The 21180-nt window shown below is 46.8% G+C and overlaps 1 protein-coding gene across 3 annotated transcripts in view; it reads left to right on the top strand.

The window, feature by feature from the left end:
- LOC130128549 (TGF-beta receptor type-2-like) overlaps positions 1-14383 on the top strand; it is a 41525-nt gene extending 27142 nt beyond the window's left edge. For all 3 annotated transcript variants that reach the window (XM_056298175.1, XM_056298173.1, XM_056298174.1), the window contains exons 6-7: positions 12331-12455; positions 13132-14383. In XM_056298175.1, the coding sequence (XP_056154150.1) occupies positions 12331-12455; positions 13132-13311 (305 nt within the window). In that variant the 3' untranslated portion in view covers positions 13312-14383. The remainder of the gene's footprint in view (positions 1-12330; positions 12456-13131) is intronic.
- The last annotated feature ends 6797 nt before the right edge of the window (positions 14384-21180 follow it).

The following is a 21180-nucleotide window of genomic DNA, read 5'->3' on the forward strand; positions in this document are numbered from 1 at the left end:
AAGTAAATTAGATGGAAGGCGGGTGAAGCTACTCTCGAGATTAAAATAATGATTGAGATATTCAGTTAATACTTCATGGCATCTCCTTAAATTTGTCTTTTCACTTACCAGCCCCCAAAGTGAGGTCGACGTAGCTGGTAGGGGATTCGTTTCCTGCTCATGGACACTTTAACAGGTCGGACGTTTGCTGTCGTGGAGGCTTGGACCCAGGCCTTCCAGTTGTAAAATGAACGCCCGTAATCCCAGTGCCACCACCTGCATCATTACATCCTTCTTCTCTGTTTATTTGTATCATCACCAGCCACATATGTTGCAAAAGCATGCTGTCAACATTATATTTCTATTGCTATCCGTCTGACCAGTCCATGCGGTGAGGCTGGTGTGCAGAAGGTATATATCACTCATGACCTTTAGTTAATGATAGTGGTAAACATGTTTTTCTTAGTAATTAAAGCAAAGGCTGGGTCATTAGTTACCTGGAAAATCAATAAAGAGGGCAGATAAATGAAATTCCCCCTTGATCCTGGGCACGAAACGAAACGCAGGAGAGGAAGAATTGCTTCTCCTGCTTGTCTGACCTCTTGGAAATAAGAATGCATGGACCGTGTTACTATTTAGTAGCTCAGTGACCAGCCTCACCCCTCATGCGAGCTCACTCACCGGGAGTGAGTTTCGTGTGACAGGACTTATGTGTGTGTCGCCCCCACCTCATTAATCACTGTGGGAACCAAACCTGAAGGTGTCACATGCACACACACACAATCCATCTTCCTTTAGGTCTCAAGGATCAGCCTTCACTTAACTAATGTACCGTTGTTCCTGTTTGTCATTCCGTAGCAAAAACAAGGCCAGGATATGTGCAAATAATAGAAATGGGCGATTATCCGAAGGCAAACCGCACAGCAGTATTTCATGTCAACACAGAGTCATTTGTTTTCACTTCCCCCAGTGTCTCTGCGGTCCAGTTTGTTGCTGTGACCCGTCCTGTCTCCATTGTGTCAAGAGTTGTGATTGAACGCTGGTTTCGGGCCGGACCAGTTCTGCTCTGGCCATTTCCTGTTTTGATACCCCCCGGTGCCCCTGGACCCAACAGTGGCCCCTTCAAATGTGTCTCTGCGGTAAAGCCGTTGAAGAGTCCTCAGAGGGAAAAAAAAACACATGGCCGGGCGACCCACATTCCCCTCTCGCTATTCCTTCACCGAATGGCAGGGGGTAAGAGAATATGTGTGCCCTATGGGAACACCTCTACAAAGAAAATAGTTCATTTCCTGTTTTGCAAAGAGCGTGGTCCCAAGACACACTGGTTCTGCAGTTAGTTTGGTTTGTTGGTTTGTTTCCCATTACATGAGGATGTTCTGGTGCCAGTGTCCTTTGGCGTGCGGACTCAACATGCAGAATTTGTAGTGCCGATGTTGCTCCTATATGGCGGACTGGATAATGTTTAGTGCACCTGCAATTACCTTCCTCTGTCATAGTGATTTCAAGGTGTTTTCATGCCCTTTAAGTCATATTCATGCAAGCAAGTCAAGCGTTCCCTTGCGGCGCATTCCAGTCCTAACAACCAGAACCTCTGTACAGAACAGCAGACATTATTTCCAGACACGGTTTAAACACCATGTCCTGAAGGCTTTTGGGCACACACCTCTCTCTTCGGAAACACCGCCTCCTCTCTCTCTCTCTCTCTCTCTCTCTCTCTCTCTCTCTCTCTCTCTTCCTACCCTTAAGCAGGTGAGGCAGCACTAAATTACTCTCCCTCTCCACCACAACACTGCGGACGTGCATCCAGACCTGTTCCTGCCGTCGGCGCTGTAGACAGACAGAAGAGGCCAGACAGACAAGGATTTACAGGGGAGAGGAAGCGAGGAGCTCCTGTATCAGAATAGGGGCGCGTAGGGAGAAGCAACAGAGTTAATCCATATGTTTTGGTTTACTCTGCTCTCGAGTTTTTTTTTTTTCAGCGTGCCTTATCTCTCACTCTCTCTTTGTCTCTCTTTCTTCTCTCTGTCTCCCGCTGCACCCCCCTCCAAACCCCCCCCAGACTTGGCGTCTTTCCGAGACGAGTGGAAGGGCAAAGTCTGTGGCCCATTAAGGCTAAGAACCTAAGGAGAAGTTTCAAGATGTTGAGAGTTTTAAACGGTGCGCAGACATGCTCCCACCCCCCTCCTCGACAGACCTGAGGAGGGGCTGGAAGGAGTTGGCTGCCTGAACGAGACGCCGCAGCGCTTTGCCGCACATCGCTGACTTGTTAAGACGCATCTCCTTACAGAGATGTGGTCCTGACTGTGCAGACAGAACCCTGTGACAAGGAAACGGATGTGTTTACAGTCTGTGTTTAAGAGAGTCGCATGCTTCCATGGTGCGTGTCTCTCGCTCATTTTATTTTATTTTTTTCAAACACCTTTGATGAAGTTGCCAAGCTATCGCTAGCTCGGTGAGTCACCGGCGACACCAGTGAAAGCTCACCGCACAGGAGACAAAACACACACACACACACACACACAGACCAAGACTGACACATCTCAGTGCATCATTATAATGGCAGGGGTGAAGTATTGGCTTCCTCGTCTCTCTTGTCTCCTCCGCCACCTGCCTGTGTGTACCTTTGGAAGACAGATGCCTGATCAGTGCTGTGCGTCTCATCGGCAGGCAGCCACTCTGTCACATTTCCTGGGGCCCCGGTCTGATCTGAGACCTGCCAGGCGAGAAGAATGCGGCCGTCTGTTGACAGCTCTAGTCAGTCAGCTGTGTGCCATCATGATGCGTTCTCTTCCTGTCTCATACGACACACAGAGAGAAAGAGGGATTGAGTGAAGGTGAGATAAGCAGGCAGGCAGGCAGACAGACAGACAGACAGACAGACAGGCAGGCAGGCAGGCAGGCAGACAGGCAGGCAGGCAGGCAGGCAGACAGACAGACATAGATAGGCAAGCAGGCAGGCAGGTAGATAGATAGATAGATAGATAGATAGATAGATAGATAGATAGATAGATAGATAGATAGATAGATAGATAGATAGATAGATAGATAGATAGATAGATAGATAGATAGATAGATAGATAGATAGATTATTTGTCCTCAAGGGGGAAATTATTTTCGACAGTAGGTGCATACATAGCACAAACAGGTAAGACATACAGAATTATATAAAATACAGAATACAGGGACACAATTACAGGGGTCACACAACAGAGACAAAGACATGGATTGACAGTCTACACTGCACTGACTGGATTTCTTGTAACTTGAGAGGAGGTTACTTGTTTGAAGCTCGTATGGCTGCAACAACAAAGCTCTTGCTAAAACGGGCCTTTCAACACATGGTCAGTCTCTACCTGCATCCAGAAGGTGGGTAAAGTGCTGGTAGAGTGGGTGGTCTGGGTTGTGTGTGACTGCGAGTGCTTTGCAGATCAGAGATGAGGAGACACAATCGGATAAATTGGCGGTGGGAATACCAGTGAGTTTGCTGGTTAAATGAGTTAACTTTTGAGTTTCTTCTTCCTGGTGACTGTAAGCATATGGGGGGGGGGGGACAGATGGCACCATACAGAAGAACTGGGTCAATAATAGTACAGCACAGGAGAAGAAGAAGGAGGGGTTGGACAGACTGGTGATTAAGTTTACATATGGCTATAACTCTGTTGACATCGCTTGTAAATGTCCGTGTAAATGGATGCTGATTGCAGCTGAGGTTATTGTCCAGTGTAATGCCATGGTATCTGAATTTCTTTTTTTTTCTTTTTTCTTTGGTGGGGGGGCTAAAGAGCAGTTGTTTAGTTTTTGAGATGTTAAGGTATTTAAAGTTATTGTCGCATCATGGGCTAGAATGGGATATGGATTGTTGACAGGCAGAGAGAGTCATTGTTGTTATGCGAGGATGGCCATGTTATCTGCATATTTGAAGCAGAGCATAGTGGTGGATGTAGAGAAATGGACGAAGTACGCACCCCTGTGGAGCACCGGTATTGAGAATAATGGGTGACAGTGAATTGTCAGCCCTTACTGCCTTTGGTGTTGGAGAGGAAATTACGGATCCTGTGGAATAGTGGTGATGGAACTTGGAGCCATGTACTTTCTTGATTGCCAATTAATCAGTGAAAAGAAGGGGGCACCCTGGTGGCTCAACAGGTAGAGTGTGTACCATATAAGGCTGAGTCCTTACCGCAGCAGCCTGGGGTTGAATCTGGCCTGGGCCCTTTGCTGCATGTATTCCCCCCTCTCTCCCCTGCCTTTCCTGTCTCTCTCTACTATTGCTACCAAATACAGGCAGAAATTGCCAAAAAATAATCTTGAAAAAAAAAATCAATGAACAGAAGCCAGGCATAGTTTCCAGCGGTGTCCAGGTGTTGAGGCAGACTGCAGGAGAGAGGCCACTGCATCATCTGTCCCTCTCCTTTGCTTATTTGCTAATTGGAGGGGATCCAAGAATGGTAAAACATATGGAGGGATGATGTTTTGGAACAGTTTCTCATTATAAGACAGGTTAGAGCTACAGGCCTGTAGTGGCTTAGCTCTGATGGGTGTGTTTTTTTAGGAACAGGGATGACAATTGATGTCTTCCATATAACAGATTTATTTTTTATTTGATTTTTTGATTTTGAGATAATTTATTGATTCCTATAGGGAAATTACACTCTGTAGTATTTAACCCATCCTAGCTGTGTAGCTAGTAGCAGTGGGTAGCTGCCGTGCAGCACCCGGGGTCCAACTCCAGTTCATCTTGCCATGCCTCGGTCAGGGGCACAGACAGGAGTACTAACCCTAACATGCATGTCTTTTTTGATGGTGGGGGAAACCGGAGCACACAGAGAAAACCCACCGCAGACACGGAGAGAACATTCAAACTCCACACAGAGGACAACCTGGGATGACCCTCAAGGTTGACCAACCCCGGGGTTCGAACCCAGGACCGTCTTGCTGTGAGGCAGCAGTGCTAACCACTGCACCAACGTGCAGCCATTTTTTTGAGATTGTTGAAGTTCAGAGTGATCGAAGGAAGAGAGAGTGAAAGATGGGTGTTAGTATTTCAGGACCTTACCTGGAATTCCATCTGGCCTGGGAGCATTATTGGGTTTGCACCTAATAAGTTGGCAGTACACAGCCTGCTTGCTTAGGCGGGACTCATAATCCAACAAATGGAAGGGCAAATAGTCAAAGAGGCTCTCACATTATGCTGAGGAATCAGAGGTATCAAATCAGGTGCAGAAATTGCTGATATTATTGGCAAAGGTGATGGGTTCTGGTGCACAGGTGGTCCGCTTGGTGGTTTATCCAGTGAGAGTCCTGACTCGCTGAAAGGCTTGTTTTGTGTTCATATTTGTGAATTCCTGTTCCAGTTCAGGTAGCATGGTGCCGCAGTGGTTAGCGCGGTCACCTCACAGCAAGAAGGTTCTGGGTTCAAGCCCCGGGGTAGTCCAACCTTGGGGGTCATCCCGGGTCGTCCTCTGTGTGAAGTTTGCATGTTCTGCCTGTGTCTGCGTGGGTTTCCTCCGGGGCTCCGGTTTCCTCCCACAGTCCAAAGACATGTAAGTCAGGTGAATTGGCCATACTAAATTGTCCCTAGTATGAATGTGTGTGTGTGTGTGTGTGTGTGTGTGTGTGTGTGTGTGTGTGTGTGTGTGTGTGTGTGTGTGTGTGTGTGTGTGTGTGTGTGTGTGTGTGTGTGTGTGTGTGTGTATGTGTGTGTGTGTGTGTGTGTGTTGGCCCTGTGATGGTCCTGGCGGCCTGTCCAGGGTGTCCCCCCGCCTGTTGCCCAATGACTGCTGGAATAGGTTTCAGCATCCCCGCGACCCTGAGAGCAGGATAAGCGGATCAGATAATGGATGAATGTTCCAGTTTATTTTGGCCTTAAGAATTTCATTTTTAATGTCCCGGTTGGTAGTTTTAAGTGCTGGAAAGTCCTTCTGCCTAAAAGCATGTTTTTTCTTGTTGAAAAGCTGTTTGATTTTTGGGGTGATCCAGGATTTTGAGTTTGGGTATGTTCTGATAGTCCTTACTGTTATAAAAGTATCCATACAGAATTTGATGTTGTCAGTGATGACCAAGTTGTCCAGCTCTCCATCAAAGACTTCCCAGTCCGTGCACGCAAAGCAGCCTTGAGTGGTGCAATAGCATCCTCCAACCATTGGGGGTGCTGTATGTTACAAGCCTGTGTTATTTCAGCCGTTGCTTGTAAGCAAAAAGAAGGTGGGTAACGTTGCGGTCAGCTAATCCTAGCGGTGGGAGACCTCTGGCTGTGTAGGCTCCCATAGCACAGATCCAGTTTTTCTAAATCTTGTTGGTATATCTATATTGGTTGAAGGCTTGGGGAGTGTGATCAAGCCAACAGCTGTTAAAATCCCCAAGGAGGAACAAGAGGGTTACCGGGTATTTGCTGAGCAGAGCGTGTGTATTGTGTGCTATTTGCTTGGCTGCTGCCTTGACGCTGGCGATTGATGGGCTATACACACAATTGAGCACAATAGTTGACACCTCCCCCGGGAGGTAAAAGGCCAGGCAGACAGGGTGAGCAACTCCAGGTCCGGATTAAAGACCTTCCAGTGTACCTTGATGTTAGCTCCCCAGCGGAAGTTAATGTACATGCACACCCCACCGCCCTGCACTTTCCCCGAGCTTTTGGTTGTATCTGCCGCATGGTCCTAAATCCATCAAGTCTAACCTCGGTGTCTGGGACGGACTCGTCAAGCCAAGAGTCTGTCAGAGCAAAGATGCAACCCTCCCTGAATGATGTCGCCATAAGACATTTAGCATGTTGCAAGTCCAGTTCATTTTTCAATGACCGGATGTTTGAAAGAATGATTGAGGGTAGATGAGGTTCGAAAGGGCGCCGTCTGAGTCTGCAAATCACTGCTCTGCGCCTTCCTCTTTTCCTCTTTGGACTGGGTTTTATATCAGGCGGGATAAGGATGGTTGGATTCAGTTGACAGTGGATGGAGTTCTGTAGTAGTAGAAGGTTTTCCCGAGAACAGTTGAATCCAAGCCCAGCTCCTACGTCATGGTCGTGGTCATGGTCTTCTCCTTCATCATCTTCCTCTTCCTCCTCCTCCACCACCACTTAAGAAAGTAAAGAGTGCCCTCCTCCATTGTTTAAATCAGTGCTCCAAGCAACACAATCACTGACAACCCACATGATGATGAAAATAATCCAAGTACATATTTCCAGTTACTCATGATGAGTCATGGTACACTTTTAGCATTAAACACAGTAATAACCAGAAAAAAACAGAAGCTACACGGGACAACTTGACACACATGCACACGAGTGCACCAACCATGACATTGCAGCTAGCGCTTGTGGCGTTCGCCATTTCAGAGATAGAGAGAGAGACAGGGAGATAAACAGAGAGAGAGAGAGAGAGAGACGGGGAGATAAACAGAGAAAGGGAGACGGGGAGACGGAGCAGAGAGATCAGCCGACTCTGGGAAGACTGGAATCACAGCTCAGTCCTTTTTAGTTCTGCCACTGTTCCATAAAATGGCTCTCCTTTATAATTTAACTGGTCCAGATTTAGGAGTTGGGAAGACTTGGAGGGCGTTGCCCAGGCGGGTGGGGTTAAGTAGTAGGGGGAATTACACAGTGGTGTCAAATGTGGAGCTGCTGTAGGAGAAATGCCTTCAGTCCCCAGAGGGAGAGGCTGAGTTTAGAGACCAGGGTAAAAGAAGAGAGGTTAGAGCAGCTGCTGTCCAGATGTCAGGCCAAGATTGTGTATGTGTTTGTGTATGTGTGCATATGTGTGTGTGTGTGTGTGTGTGTGTGTGTGTGTGTGTGTGTGTTTGTTTGTTTGTTTCCCTCTGTGAATTATAAATTAACTGTATGTGCATGTGTAGATGTATAGTTGCTTATATTTATTGCATTCATTTTGTCTGTGCATGTGTGTTGTGTGTGTGTGTGCGCATGTGTGCGTACGTGCGCATGTGTGTGTGTGTTGTGTGTGTGTGTGTGTGTGTGTGTGTGTGTTGATCTGTAGCAAATGATTTAACAACCTGTGAGAAACACAAAACAAGTGCCGGAGCCACCACTGCTTAATCAAAGCCATCAGAGGAGGCAGGGGGAGGATTTGTCAAGCTGTTGCTGCAGACCCAGACAGACTTGGGGAAACAGACATTGTTATTGCAGTCGCATTATTAATTCATTACCAAGTGCATGCTGCAAGTCAACATGGACCTGGTTGTTGACATTATTTAATCATTTAGGTGATGGGATGTCTTGAGGATATGGAGCCAAAACAGCTGATTTGGAAAGTGTGGGGTGTAAGCGCACCAGGCAGAATATCAAATACCAACGTGGTTATGCCCACCTACAGTCTTCCTGTGATCACCTCAGATCGCCTCTGTTTCCTTCCCTGGCTGTTTTGCCTGTTTCAGCAGCCACGGTTTGAAACGTCAACCTTTTTTTTCCTCCAAGATCAAAAGTCCGAACATACATGACTGAGCCTAAATGTTTTTATTAGGGGGGCCGTAAGCCAAACAGGTCAAGGTTGCTGAACAAGGAAAGCAGGCTCCGGGAATGAGGCGTAATTACAGCCTTGCTCTACAGTCTGAAGCTGTGGAAATATGACATCAGTAGCAGAACGATGCTGCATCCATCATGCAAAGCTCCGGGAGAAGAGAGACACCCGTGTGAAGAGTTTCCACCATGGTTGCTCTAGTAGGCTGTTGTAGCTGACTTTGACTCCAAGTGAATGTTTCTTTGCAGCAAAAAAAAAAGGCAGACGGATACTCCAGGCATGCTTGACAACTGACATTGGATGAAAAAAAAAACAGACAGTAAGAATGGAATATGTGCTAGCGTTGCAAAATTCACTACATGTCAGCTGTCAAAAGAGCCGTAGTCTAAACTCCTTATGGTCGCCCCACTCGTTTTGCTTTGCAAACGTCTTGTCAGTGTGTGACTTTTGCAAACCACTGCATTTCTCTCTCTTCCTCAGTCGTAATTTGAATAGCCTGTGCTATTTCAGGGTTTAATTTAAGGGTTGTCTGCAAAAGCCATCTTTCCTCTTAGAGCACTATTGACCAATCTATCCATTTTGGAAAACAACACTTTTGTTTACTCTGGAAAGTACCCATGAGCAGTGTGATTTATATATATATATATAGGGAATCGTTGTTTGAGAGAAAATGAGATTTCACAACTATTTGCGAAATGTGTTTTTATTTTAGGCTTTGCACACAGCCATTACACTCTCTCAAAATGTGCAAGGGGAAAATGGAGCATCGTTCTCTGCCTGTTAGATATTGAGTGATGGATGGGCGTGGGTGTATTTCGGCTTAAACACCGAACCAAGAGAAGTCAAGTCAATTTCATCTGTATAGCCCATTATCACAAATGACAAATTTGCCTCAGTGGGCTTTACAGCAACACAACATCCTGTCCTTAGACCCTCACATCGGATACGCCCTAAAAAACCCTTTAACGGGGAGAAAAAATAGGAAGAAACCTCAGGGAGAGCAACAGAGGAGGGCTCTCTCCCCCCAAGATGGACAGACGTGCAATGGATGTTGTGTGTACACAATTTACAGAATACAACACTGAAAGAGGATGACAGAATTACAATGGAATTATAAGATATATGAAGAATATGATGAGGAGGATGCCAAGCAGTATCCAGATGCCACTGGAACAGCCTGGGACCTGAGCCACACGACCAGCGTCACCATGTAGACCTGACAGGAGGACAGACTACACACATGCACACAAGGGAGACTCACATCACACCAGTCACACACAGGAGAAGAGACAGGAGAAGACATCATTCAGAGAGAGAGAGAGAGAGAGAAAAGACATGAGAGAGAAGAGAACACTGTAATAGTCAATAATCTATACGCTATAATCTCATCGGCAGAACAGTGGTTGGTAAATTCATTGAGACAGAAACTGACCCGCCATGCAGTACAGGTTGCCATGCAGTACAGGTTGTGAAACATTCAACTTCAAGGCAACTAATTGTAGGCTAAGGCAAAAAGAGTCCACGTCGCTGAGGACCTCACCTGGACTCTTTACACTCAGCACACTCTGAAGAAGTCCAGACAGAGGCTCTGCTTCCTCCGAAGGCTGAGGAAATTCAAGGTCTCACCCTCCATCCTGAAGACATTCTATTCCTCGGCTGTGGAGAGCATCCTAACAGGTTGCATCACCGCCTGGTATGGAAACTGTTCTTCCCGTGACCGAGATGACCTGCAGAGAGTGGCACCAGAACATCCCTCCCCATCCTGCAGGACACTTACACCAGAAGGGTGAGGACGAGAGCCAAGAAGTTCATGAGCGACACTTCTCACCCTGACAACGGACTGCTCAGGCTACTGGGGTCTGGAAGACGCCTCTGTAGTCTTAGGGCCAAAACAGAGAGACAAAAGAGAAGCTTCTATCCACAGGCCATAAGAACTCTCAACATATACGACCTTTCACATACTTGAGACAGCTAGGTTTTTTTTGTTTTGTTTTTTATTATTATTTATTGTTTTTTATTTATTGTTTATTTTGACTTGAAAAAAGGGAAAAATGCACTGATCTTTTGTCTTCTATCTAGGCCTATGTCTTTTTTCCCATAATGACAGACGGAGTACCCCTCTTCATTTCACTGCATGTTTTACTTAAAAATGAGTTTTAAGTTTGGATTTAAAGGACTCAACAGACTGTGATTGTTTGATGGCAGCAGGCGGGTTGTTCCACAAGAACGGCGCCCGATAGGAAAGGGCCCTGCCACCAGCTGACTTCTTTTTAAAGTATAGGAGCTATCCTTGCAATTAGAAAAAAAACCCCAAAAAACAAAGAAGTTTCAGCCTGTTGAAAAAGTTCTCTGTTTCATGAGTCCTTGCTCAAGAAGCCCCCAATTCCTGTCTGTGTGCATCATCACTTCCTGTGAGCCTCTCTCGGTGGCAGGCTTCTGCAATCTTTTCAAAACTGAAACCTAGCTTGCTCTTTCAACTCTCACAACATCCAACTGATACAGAGATGTAGCGGTTAGACAAAATGGTAGTGGTTCGTGACAAAAACGTCGTTCAGCCCCCCCCCCCCCAAGTTCTTTGCGGTTCCCTCCCTCACGAGTCAAAGGATGTTGTTTTTCAATGACTGCATTTGTAATACCGTTTGCCCGACTTAACAGTGAGTTCTTTTTCCCGTTATCCTCGAGTCAGTCTGCTGAATCAGAAATGCGGCCATTTTCCCCCAGACTTGCACATTCCCCGCCAGTCTTGTGTTGTCATCCCGGATCCTTGGAAACGTGTTCTCTCCATCCGAGCACCGCGCACTTCAAGGGGAACTTGAGATTGATTTGTTGTTTTACCCCGAGGAAGGATGAAATCAACGTAAAGATAAAATAGTCACGAGAAACGCCTGACCTGGGTTTTCCCAGACTGCATCAGCCATGCTAATCCTTTGCGAGGCTGTCCTAAGTAAACTGGTGCGGTGGCTTGACAAGCGCTTCACATGCTGATACGCAACAGAGCTGACACAAAGTGAGGGTTGTGTTGGTGGAACACGCAAAACCTCAGCGGATGCTGAAGGTATAAAATATGATGCGGCGGGGTGTCCGCCGTAGTCTGCAGTAGTCTGTCAGTGGTCTGCAGCCCACCCCGGATCGGCAGAGGGGGTGGAGCAGTGACTGGGACGGCTCGGAGGAGGGGAGTAATTGGCCAAGTACAGTTGGGGAGAAAAATAAAAAGAAGAAGGCATGGCGGTCTATTTCATTGCTTACCAACACGGAGATCGCCGGTTCGAATCCCCGTGTTACCTCTGGCTTGGTCAGGCGTCCCTACAGACACAATTGGCCGTGTCTGCGGGTGGGAAGCCAGATGTGGGTATGTGTCCTGGTCGCTACACTAGTGCCTCCTCTGGTCGGTCAGGGCGCCTGTTCTGGGGGGAGGGGGAACTGTGGGGAATAGCGTGATCCTCCCATGCGCTACGTCCCCCTGGTGAAACTCCTCACTGTCAGGTGAAAAGAAGTGACTGGTGACTCCACATGTATCGGAGGAGGCATGTGGTAGTCTGCAGCCCTCCCCGGATCGGTGGAGGACCCCACTCTTCTGAGCCGTCCCGACTGGGTAGTACAATTGGACGGGTACACGTGGGGAGAAAAGGGGGGGGATATAAAAAAAAAAGATGCATCTTCTGTTTCTCTTCAGCAAATCTTCCCCCAGCAGCAAGGGGAGAAGGGGGGGGTGGAATCGAACAGCGAGATGATCCGCAGGGGGAAATCGACTTGCCATGTAAAAGCTGCAGTAAATCCTCTGCTGCTCTAGACCTGCTATTTTTCAAGGGTTATGGCTGTAATTTGGTGTTGGTTGTGTGCATGCACACTTTTGTATTTACCTTTTCTGGTGTGTGTTCACTTGCAGAGGTGAAAGAGTACGAGCCACCCTTTGGGAAGGTGAGGGAGCACCCGTGTGTGGAGAGCATGAAGGACAGCGTTCTCCGAGACCGAGGCAGACCTGAAATCCCCAACAGCTGGACCATCCATCCAGTAAGCTGCAGTCTTAGACCTCCAGACGGGTCTCTTAAAGCGCGCGTGTTGCCTGTGAGAACTGTCAGGCCACGTGGAGCGTTGGCATGTGTCTAATTATTCAAACAGCAACACACCTGGTTATCCGTGGACAGGGATAGTAATCAGAAGAGCAGAAAATGCAGTAATGCAAAAAGATAGCCTATTCTCCTGTGCCGGGTAGTTTTTAAATTTCCTTGGTTGTTAATTTCCTGACGCACGTAACTATACTTTTTTTTAAGCTGGAAGTTTACAGTAGACAGCAGGCTGCAGTTTGCATGCACGTGTGTGAGACACGCTGCTCGGAATTTGCCGCAGCTCGCTTTCTCATGGATCGGTATTATAAATGTAGTGCTCTCAAAATGCCAGCGTGGATGGATAACATTTTGCTGTATTATACTCAAATATGCAGAACAAAGGCCCTGCATTGCCAGCTCTCATTTTCACACACATTCACCTTCAGAACTCACACACACACACACACACACACACACACACACACACACACACACACACACACACACACACACACACACACACACACACACACACACACACGGGGCTGGGATTCCAAGAAACGGTATTTCATCTTAATCAGTCCTGCTAGGAGTAAATATTGGTGACTGATAGAGTCGGCGCTCCTCTGCTCCCCCTGCAGGGCATCCAGATGGTGTGCGCCACCATAGACGAATGTTGGGACCACGACCCGGAGGCCCGTCTGACAGCCCAGTGTGTGGCCGAGCGCTTTGACGACATGGAGCACCTGGACAAGCTGTCAGGCTGCTCCGACTCGGAAGAGAAGAGCCCCGAGGAGATCTCCGCCGTGGATGAGAAGTAGCGGCTCAAAAGCAACACTGCCCCTTGTTGGGCTGGCTGAGGAACTGCAACCAGGCAGCTGAGCAAGAGAGGTAGAGAGAGAGAAGGGGAAGAGGGGGAGAAAGAAATTCCAGTGGATGTTTTGTTGTGCTCTGGGTTGGCCCAGAACATATGACGTTGGAATGGATGGAGAAGTGACGGATATGAAAGGGAACTAAACAGAACTAAAAGAGATGGACTTGATTCCTTTTTTTTTCTTTTCTTTTTTTTACCCAAATGTTCCAAAGACTGGATCAAGCCATAAATGAACAGGGGAGAACACAGTATAAAGCTATTGTAACAAAATACTTCTTGCACTTTATCAATATCTATGCATACCAAATGTTGTTTATTCGGTGTCTGTTTATTGGTTAAGTCAGTACCTCTAGTTATAAGACACAACTGACGTCATAGGAAAGAGAGGAACCAAGTTTGTTTGGGGAACAAAGGAGGGAAAGGGAGCAATGAAAAATGGTGTAGGCGGTTAGTAACACTGTTAACCCCCCCCCCCCCACCCTGTATTTGTCTGGCTGCTCAAATGTTTTCATAGGTGGCCTTGGATGAATGTCAAAGGGAATGGAGGACAGTGCAATGTGAGAATCAGGATGCAGGTATCAGTTCTGCTGGCGTGAAATGAAAATGACCCCGAGCCTCAAAACAGAAAATCCATCTAAAGCAATAAGCAGAGGTGGATGCTGATATCATATCCCTAGGCCTATGAACCGTAAAATAAAGATGGGGAAATCAGCCTTTAAGGGAAAAGGATGTGTGTGCGTGAGTGTGTGTGTGTGTGTGTGTGTGTGTGTGTGTGTGTGTGTGTGTGTGTGTGTGTGTGTGTGTGTGTGTGTGTGTACATAGCAAGCAAACTGAGGACAGATAGAATAAAGATCGTTACTAAAGAGCTCAGTGCATATCTGCAAAGGATGCTGGACTCCTTCATAGACAGTTGGTGACAGAAAGGGGGATTCTAATCCCTTTCTCATTACAGATTATGATCAAACTCTTACGTTAATAAATGTTTAAAGCTTTAATTAAAAGAGGTTCAGTACTCAGTCCATTCTGATTTTCTTTTGTCGTACGCTAACCAGCCTGTTCTGTTGCTTGTAATCCTTTGATTTGGGTGCTCGGCCTGATGGAGTCGTGAGACACCTGAATGCAACTCACCTTATCTAAATTAGCCCCAAAATGTGCAGACATTTTCATCAAAAAAAAGAAGAAAAAAAACCGATGAAAATCCTGGAGAAGCCTTATATCCACCCCCAAACCTCTGTGCTAAGAATTTACAAGAATGAGCTTTTGAAATCTGCCTTCCACAGTTTTGCACCAACGACGGTTCACTGGACTTCAAACATTATGTAATCAGCACTGAGCAGATGGCTTTAAAACTTTCCTCAAAGACCTTAATTAATTTCCCAACTCCCTGATTTGTGGCGATATTACCGCACAGAGTGCACCGGACTCACTAGCCAGAGGTCTCGGTGTGCACAGTTTGCCGGCGTCCGTCCGCCCGTCCGCCATCCTGACCTTGGTTGCCTCTGCAGAGCCTGGCTCTGAGAACGCGAGTCCGGAGCTGCTTTCTGCGGTGTTTCGAGTCGATACGTGGGCCCTTGTGGCAAATGTTCTTTCCAAGTTCTGTCGGAGAGAGTGCACTTCACACAAACACACGTTTTATAACATTTTATAGATGCACCGAGGGGCGCCGCACACCTCCGCCTCTTGCGCGGCAGCTAGCTGTTGCAGCTTTCCCAGCCTCGGGCCCTGTGTTGTGTGTGCTTGATGTTTTTGTGGTCAGCAAGTGAACTTCTGGGACTTTCTCTCCATTCTTTGTTCTCGGGGGTTGTTTTGGTTCAGAATCTCCTTCACCTGATGGGTATTACGCAAAAGTATGGCCCCAAACGGATGTCCCACTTACACCGCCGTCTGTAACATTCATCATTTTAACCGTGGTTCAAACACAGGAAATACACACACGCACACACACACACACACAATACACACAAAATACCACACTGACCCACTTTCAGCTGCGCATGCAATGTTATGTCATGTCATGTCATGTTTATTGTTATATGGACGAGGCTTGACAGGTGGACCGCTGTAAACACAACTGTTACTGTTCCACCCCGTGCAACCTACAGCCACTTGCTTATATATCCGCGCACCAGGCTACGTCCTTCACGCATGCGCGTCCCGTACATCCCCAACACACCGCGTTACCCACAAGGCACGGAAGCCCGTTTAATAATATTGTAATGGCGGCGTCGTGTGACTCTTGTGTACACCCCGTCAAATAAAGAGTGACCAACTTCTGAAAACATGATCGGAAAAACACGAAGATGTGGAGACGTGTCCAGCCAAACACACAAACACACACACATACACACGAGAAAGGGTTGGGAAAGAGCCTGCGTAAACCATCTAAAGAGGAAGATGAGAGAAGAACTAAACCACGTGAGAGCTGAGAAAGCGGGGCAGCCGTCGCTTCCTTCCGCATGTTGGCGCCGGGCTCCGGAGGCGCTCTGGAAAGGGCCTGCCGGCGGTTCCGACGCACAGCAGACTGATGACTGAAACTTGGACGCGTAATTGGACAAAAGAAGAAAAGAAACAAGAAAGGAATCACAGGGAAACTGTGCAGACTCTTAATAGTAACAACAGAGCCTCCATCCACTGTGAGTCAGCCTGTCACATCAGGACCAGAGAGCAATACCGAGATGAACACATGGACATTCAGACTTATTAAACACCGCCATTCTGCCTGCTCACACACATGCACACACACGCACACGCACACACACACACACACACACACACACACACACACACACACACACACGCAATCATGTATATTTGTACAAAATCCTCATAAAAGCACATTTACAGAGACACGTATTCACCTGGCAGGGCTAGATACCGTTTTGCCACACTTTCTCTCGTTCACTTACTCAAAAGCACACACATTCCTTGTTGGCCCTCTATATTAATGCCAGGATGATATAAAATGTTTGGCGCCTTCCAAATTATGATTAATCCCAAAGTTTCCTGCTGTTCACACATCTGAATGGCAGCTTTTCTGTGGAAACACAGTACAGACAGTCCCTAATGTTTTCCACTGGCAGTATCTCTGAGTGCATGTGTGTGTCTGTGCCTGTGCGTGCTTGTGCGTGCGTGCTTGTCTACACAAGTGTGTGTGTGTGTGTGTGTGTGTGTGTGTGTGTGTGTGTGTGTGTGTGTGTGTGTGTGTGTGTGTGCGTGTGTGCGTGCGTGTGCATGTTGGATGAGGCCAAGGTGAGAGGTTCAGCAGGTTCATAGCATCTGGCCATGATGTTTGATCCTGTGCCTAGCCTAAATCAGGCTCAGACAGCTCACGCATGTTTGTAAGTCTTACTAACTGGTTTGTCCCTCTGTCTTTTAGGCTGCCTGTTTGTCTCATATCTCAGCTGTTTGTCTGACCATTAGTCAGCATGTGAGTCTATTTGCCCACATGCACGCCTGCATGTCTGTCTGCCTAAATATGTCTGTCTGCCTGTTAGTCACCGAGTAGTGTGTGAGCCAGTCTACCTGTTTGCCTGCCTGTCAGTCTGTGTCTTGCAGGCTGTCTTCAGATGCAGCTGCTCTTGACTCATCCCTGGCTGCTGGTCGCTCCGAGCATCCCCTCAGCAAAACCACTGAACTAAATGCAAGCTTTCACCCGAGCGGGCTGCGTGGACTCCACCACACCCCACTGCTCACAGGGCAACGAGAACCAACTACCGGAGCGCTGCAGGTGCTGTGTGTGCTCACTGTGCATACGTGTGTGTGTGTGTGTGCGTGTGTGTGCGTGCGTGCGTGTGTATGAGTAAGAGAAAGAAATAGAGAAAGATAATAAATATATGTATCTGTGTGCTGCATGTGTGTGAGAGAAAGATAAAGATACAGAAAAAGATAAATATATGATTCTGTACGGTGTGTGTGTGTGAGAGAGAGAGAGAGCGAGAGAGAGATTTTTGACTTTCAACAATACTTTAATAAAAATCACAAAAAATTACAACACTCAGACCAACATGGTCAGTAACACAAGATTCACAGGATCTAAATCATCTCAGGACACTCCCCAAGATCAGCTCATCGTCCACAACACAGCCAAGTACATCATTACCACACCGCACATTGCCAAAACTTTCCAGATCGTCCATCATTGCGAAGTAGCAAAAATCTACTGTTAAACGAGCTCTTAACATTTCTATAAACACAAAAACAGCGTCGTCATCATCCCCAGCATCCTCCATCCTGCTTCTTCTGCTCAGGTACACGGCCATCTTTGCCCTCCCCAGGAGGAAATTAAGAAGCTGGCATTCAGCCTTGTTTTTCCAAGAGTACCTGTTGCCCAGAATGAACACGGGTTTGGAAAAGACCTCCCCAAACAACCCAAAAACATTTTCCAGTAATGTAAAAAGTGGGTGGCGGCAGTTGCCAACATCCCATGAAGCAATGACAGACAGTTTCACGATCAGAGCAAAATGGACACTCATGGCTGACATCAGAATTAATAAGAGAGCCAAAAGCATTAACAGCCACGACACCATGTAAACCCTCCACTGCAGGTCTGCAGCTCTTCTGACCAATGGTGGTTTGTACAGCGCTCTCCACTCAGGACCACCCCTGTCCCTCGCACCTAGGTGAGCCCTCCACGGGGTGTCAGGTTTACCACTTAATTTGTCCCTGTGCAGAACTTTAACTTACATTTTGTACACTGACCTTCCATTTGGACCCCGGAAAGAAAACACAGAGGGATTCTCACTTTTTAGAAGAGGTCCTGTACAGTCCTTAAAATCTGGGGAAATGTTCACTGAAGGGAAAACATCCTTCTCATCAGGTCTTACGGAGCCATTATAATGCTGGATCAACAGCGTCCGCTCACCACTTGTGAGACCTTCCCTCCATTTACTTAGCAGCAGAGTGAGGACACGAGTTGACCTCAGTCCCAAGCGGGAGGCAAGAGAGAGAGAGCGAGAGAGAGAAAATAAAGAAACAGAGAACAATAATGAATATATGTATCTGTGTGCTGCGTGCGTGTGTGTGTGAGATAAAGATACAGAGAAAGATAATATACGTCTCTGTACTGCATGTGTGTGTGAGAGAGAGAGGGAGAGAGCACGAGAGTGAGAGATAATGAATGTATCTTCTGCATGTGTGCGAGAGAGAGCGAGAAAGATAAAGAAACAGAGAAAGATAATAAATATATGTATTTGTGTATGTGTGTGTGTATCTGTGTACTGTGCGTGTGTGTAAGAGAAAGAAACAAAGATAATAGATATATGTATATGTTTACTGTATATATGTGTGTGTGTGTGAGAGAAAGAAACAAAGATAATAGATATATGTATATGTTTACTGTATATATGTGTGTGTGTGTGTGCGTGTGTGCGTACGCGTGAGTACGAGAAAGAAAGAGAAATGTTAAAACAGGGCAGGTACCTTTATCTCATTTAAAACAAATAATCCAAGACTTCACTTTGTGTGCCACCACTACTGCAAATGTATAAACAACGTGAGAATCGCACTCATGTACTTACCATGTACATACCATGTACGTACCATGTAAATACCATGTACATACCATGTACTTACCATGTACACACCATGTACTTACCATGTACACACCATGTACTTACCATGTACACACCATGTAAATACCATGTACATACCATGTACTTACCATGTACATACCATGTACTTACCATGTACACACCATGTGCTTACCATGTACACACCATGTACATACCATGTGCTTACCATGTACACACCTTGAGAGTGATTTACCCGCTGCTGCAGGCTAAACTGTTCCTTCAGAATAAAAGAACGCCATGGTCCAGGCTGCTGCTTCCATAACCTGTTAGTGTGCCGCGTCGCCCATGAGGTTGGCAGCCCTCCGTTTCACTGGGTGAGGTCTTTAACTATTCACACTGATGACAAATGATCAGCCGTGTTTACGTTGAAACGGATGACCGGTGGGTTGTCGAAAGAAACATCTCCCCCCCCCCCTTATTTTTTCACTAACAAATGAACGTGGTGCCATTTTCCTTCCTGGACGAGGAGTCAGATTGTCTAAAGGAAGACGCATTTGAAAGCAGTCCTTTGTATTGACACTGTCATTTGTTAGTGTTGGCAGAAGAAGGATGTCTTCATTTGTTTTTTTGCATTTTAACAACCCCCCCCCCCCGAAGTAATTGTGTAGTATGTTCCACACACTCTGGCAGTAGACACGAGGCTTTGTGGGGTATGGACAATAGTTATGGAAACTATTGAAACAATTGTGTTTTATTTTCTGGGAACCCATTTTGAGTTTTCTTTTGTTTCAGTTTGACGACAGACTTGTACAAAAAAAACAAACAAACAAAAACAAAACACATCTATATAAACCGGAATGGGGAAAAATAGCTTGTATAACTAATGATGATAATCTTCAGTTAATTTTAAGATAAATTATAACCTTGTGGATGGATCCAAATCCTTGTGTCTGCGGGGCTTTCCAGGAATTTGTTAAAGTAACTGAGCTCGTGGCCTAAGGTATTATGAAGCGTACTCAAACCAAGTATTCAGAGCGGCGGGCTTTACTGTGTGTATTTTCCCTTGTTACCAGTAGAGGGCGCGCTGATCCTGTTGTATATTTTGTATAAACGCGCGTCACAGTGAACGTCTTTATCGCCTCGTCGGAACAGACCTACCAGTGACCTATGACTCATTAACAGTCACTCCCCGGCTCCCCTTTTGAGTCCCAAAGCTCCTCTGGTGACACTACAAATCGAAACGGTCACTCGGCAGGGTTTCGGGTTTGCAGCACGTAAATCAGGGCGCCGTTTCGAATGGCGAGAATCACATGACCCCTAAATTATCCCGCACATTAATGATTTGCTGTCAAGGCCTGTTTGAAAATGTTTAACACCGTTTACGAGGCCACCGGGGAGAGACTTGCGAATGCAGCTCGAAAGGCTCGCTGACACATTTCCGGCCACGGCAAAATAAAAAGGTTGGGCTCGAATGTGACGGATATTTCCATGACTAAAAGTCAGCCAGAGGCGTGACGAGCCACCCAAACAGTGCAGTCATCTTTTGTCCTAGTAGGCCTTAATTGAATTTGAATAACCACTGATTTCTCCCTGCACCCCCCCCTCTCTCGCTCTCTTTCTCTCTCGCGTGTGTGTGGCGTGTGATTTTTCACTGTACACACATATACTTGCAGCTCCCCCCCTGCAGACACACACACACACAACAAAACCATACGTCCCTCTGTTTGTCTGATCTGTCTTCCCTTTCTTGTCACTGTTTGGCTGCATCGTCCACCTTGGTGAGAATACACAAGCTTTCAGTGTTATAGTTGAGGTCGCTGTCAATATGCTAAACGTTCAGTTGTAGAAGTAAAAAGCTCTGTACGTGCCAACTTGAATCCATCGCATTCATGCCGTCTGTCATACTTGATAACCAAATGAGCACTCATTTCTTACACACACACATCATCATCATCATCAGCGGCCACTCGGGGTCGAGTATGCCCGTCCTCCCTCTGGATCCCTGTGGGTTTTCAGGTGGGCGTAGAGGCCGATCCTGGAGCCGCATAATGGGGGGACGCCTGTGTGTGACAGCTTTTTACAGAGGCTGATGCTCCTGCAGCCACCACAAGGTCCTTGGCAGGGGTTGGCCAGAACCCAATGGCACGGAGAACCAAGACGAATTGGGGACCACCCTCTGTTGCAGCCTTCATCCACCTTTACTGCCATTTGTGACCTGGAAACTTCTTCAGTCAGTTCCGCATTGAGGTCTTTGTTGGATTGCGCTTCCTCTGTCACCTCTCCCTTGACCTATGGGCCTTGGGTGA

Source organism: Lampris incognitus, chromosome 18, assembly GCF_029633865.1.
Source record: "Lampris incognitus isolate fLamInc1 chromosome 18, fLamInc1.hap2, whole genome shotgun sequence".
Taxonomy (NCBI): Eukaryota; Metazoa; Chordata; class Actinopteri; order Lampriformes; family Lampridae; genus Lampris; species Lampris incognitus.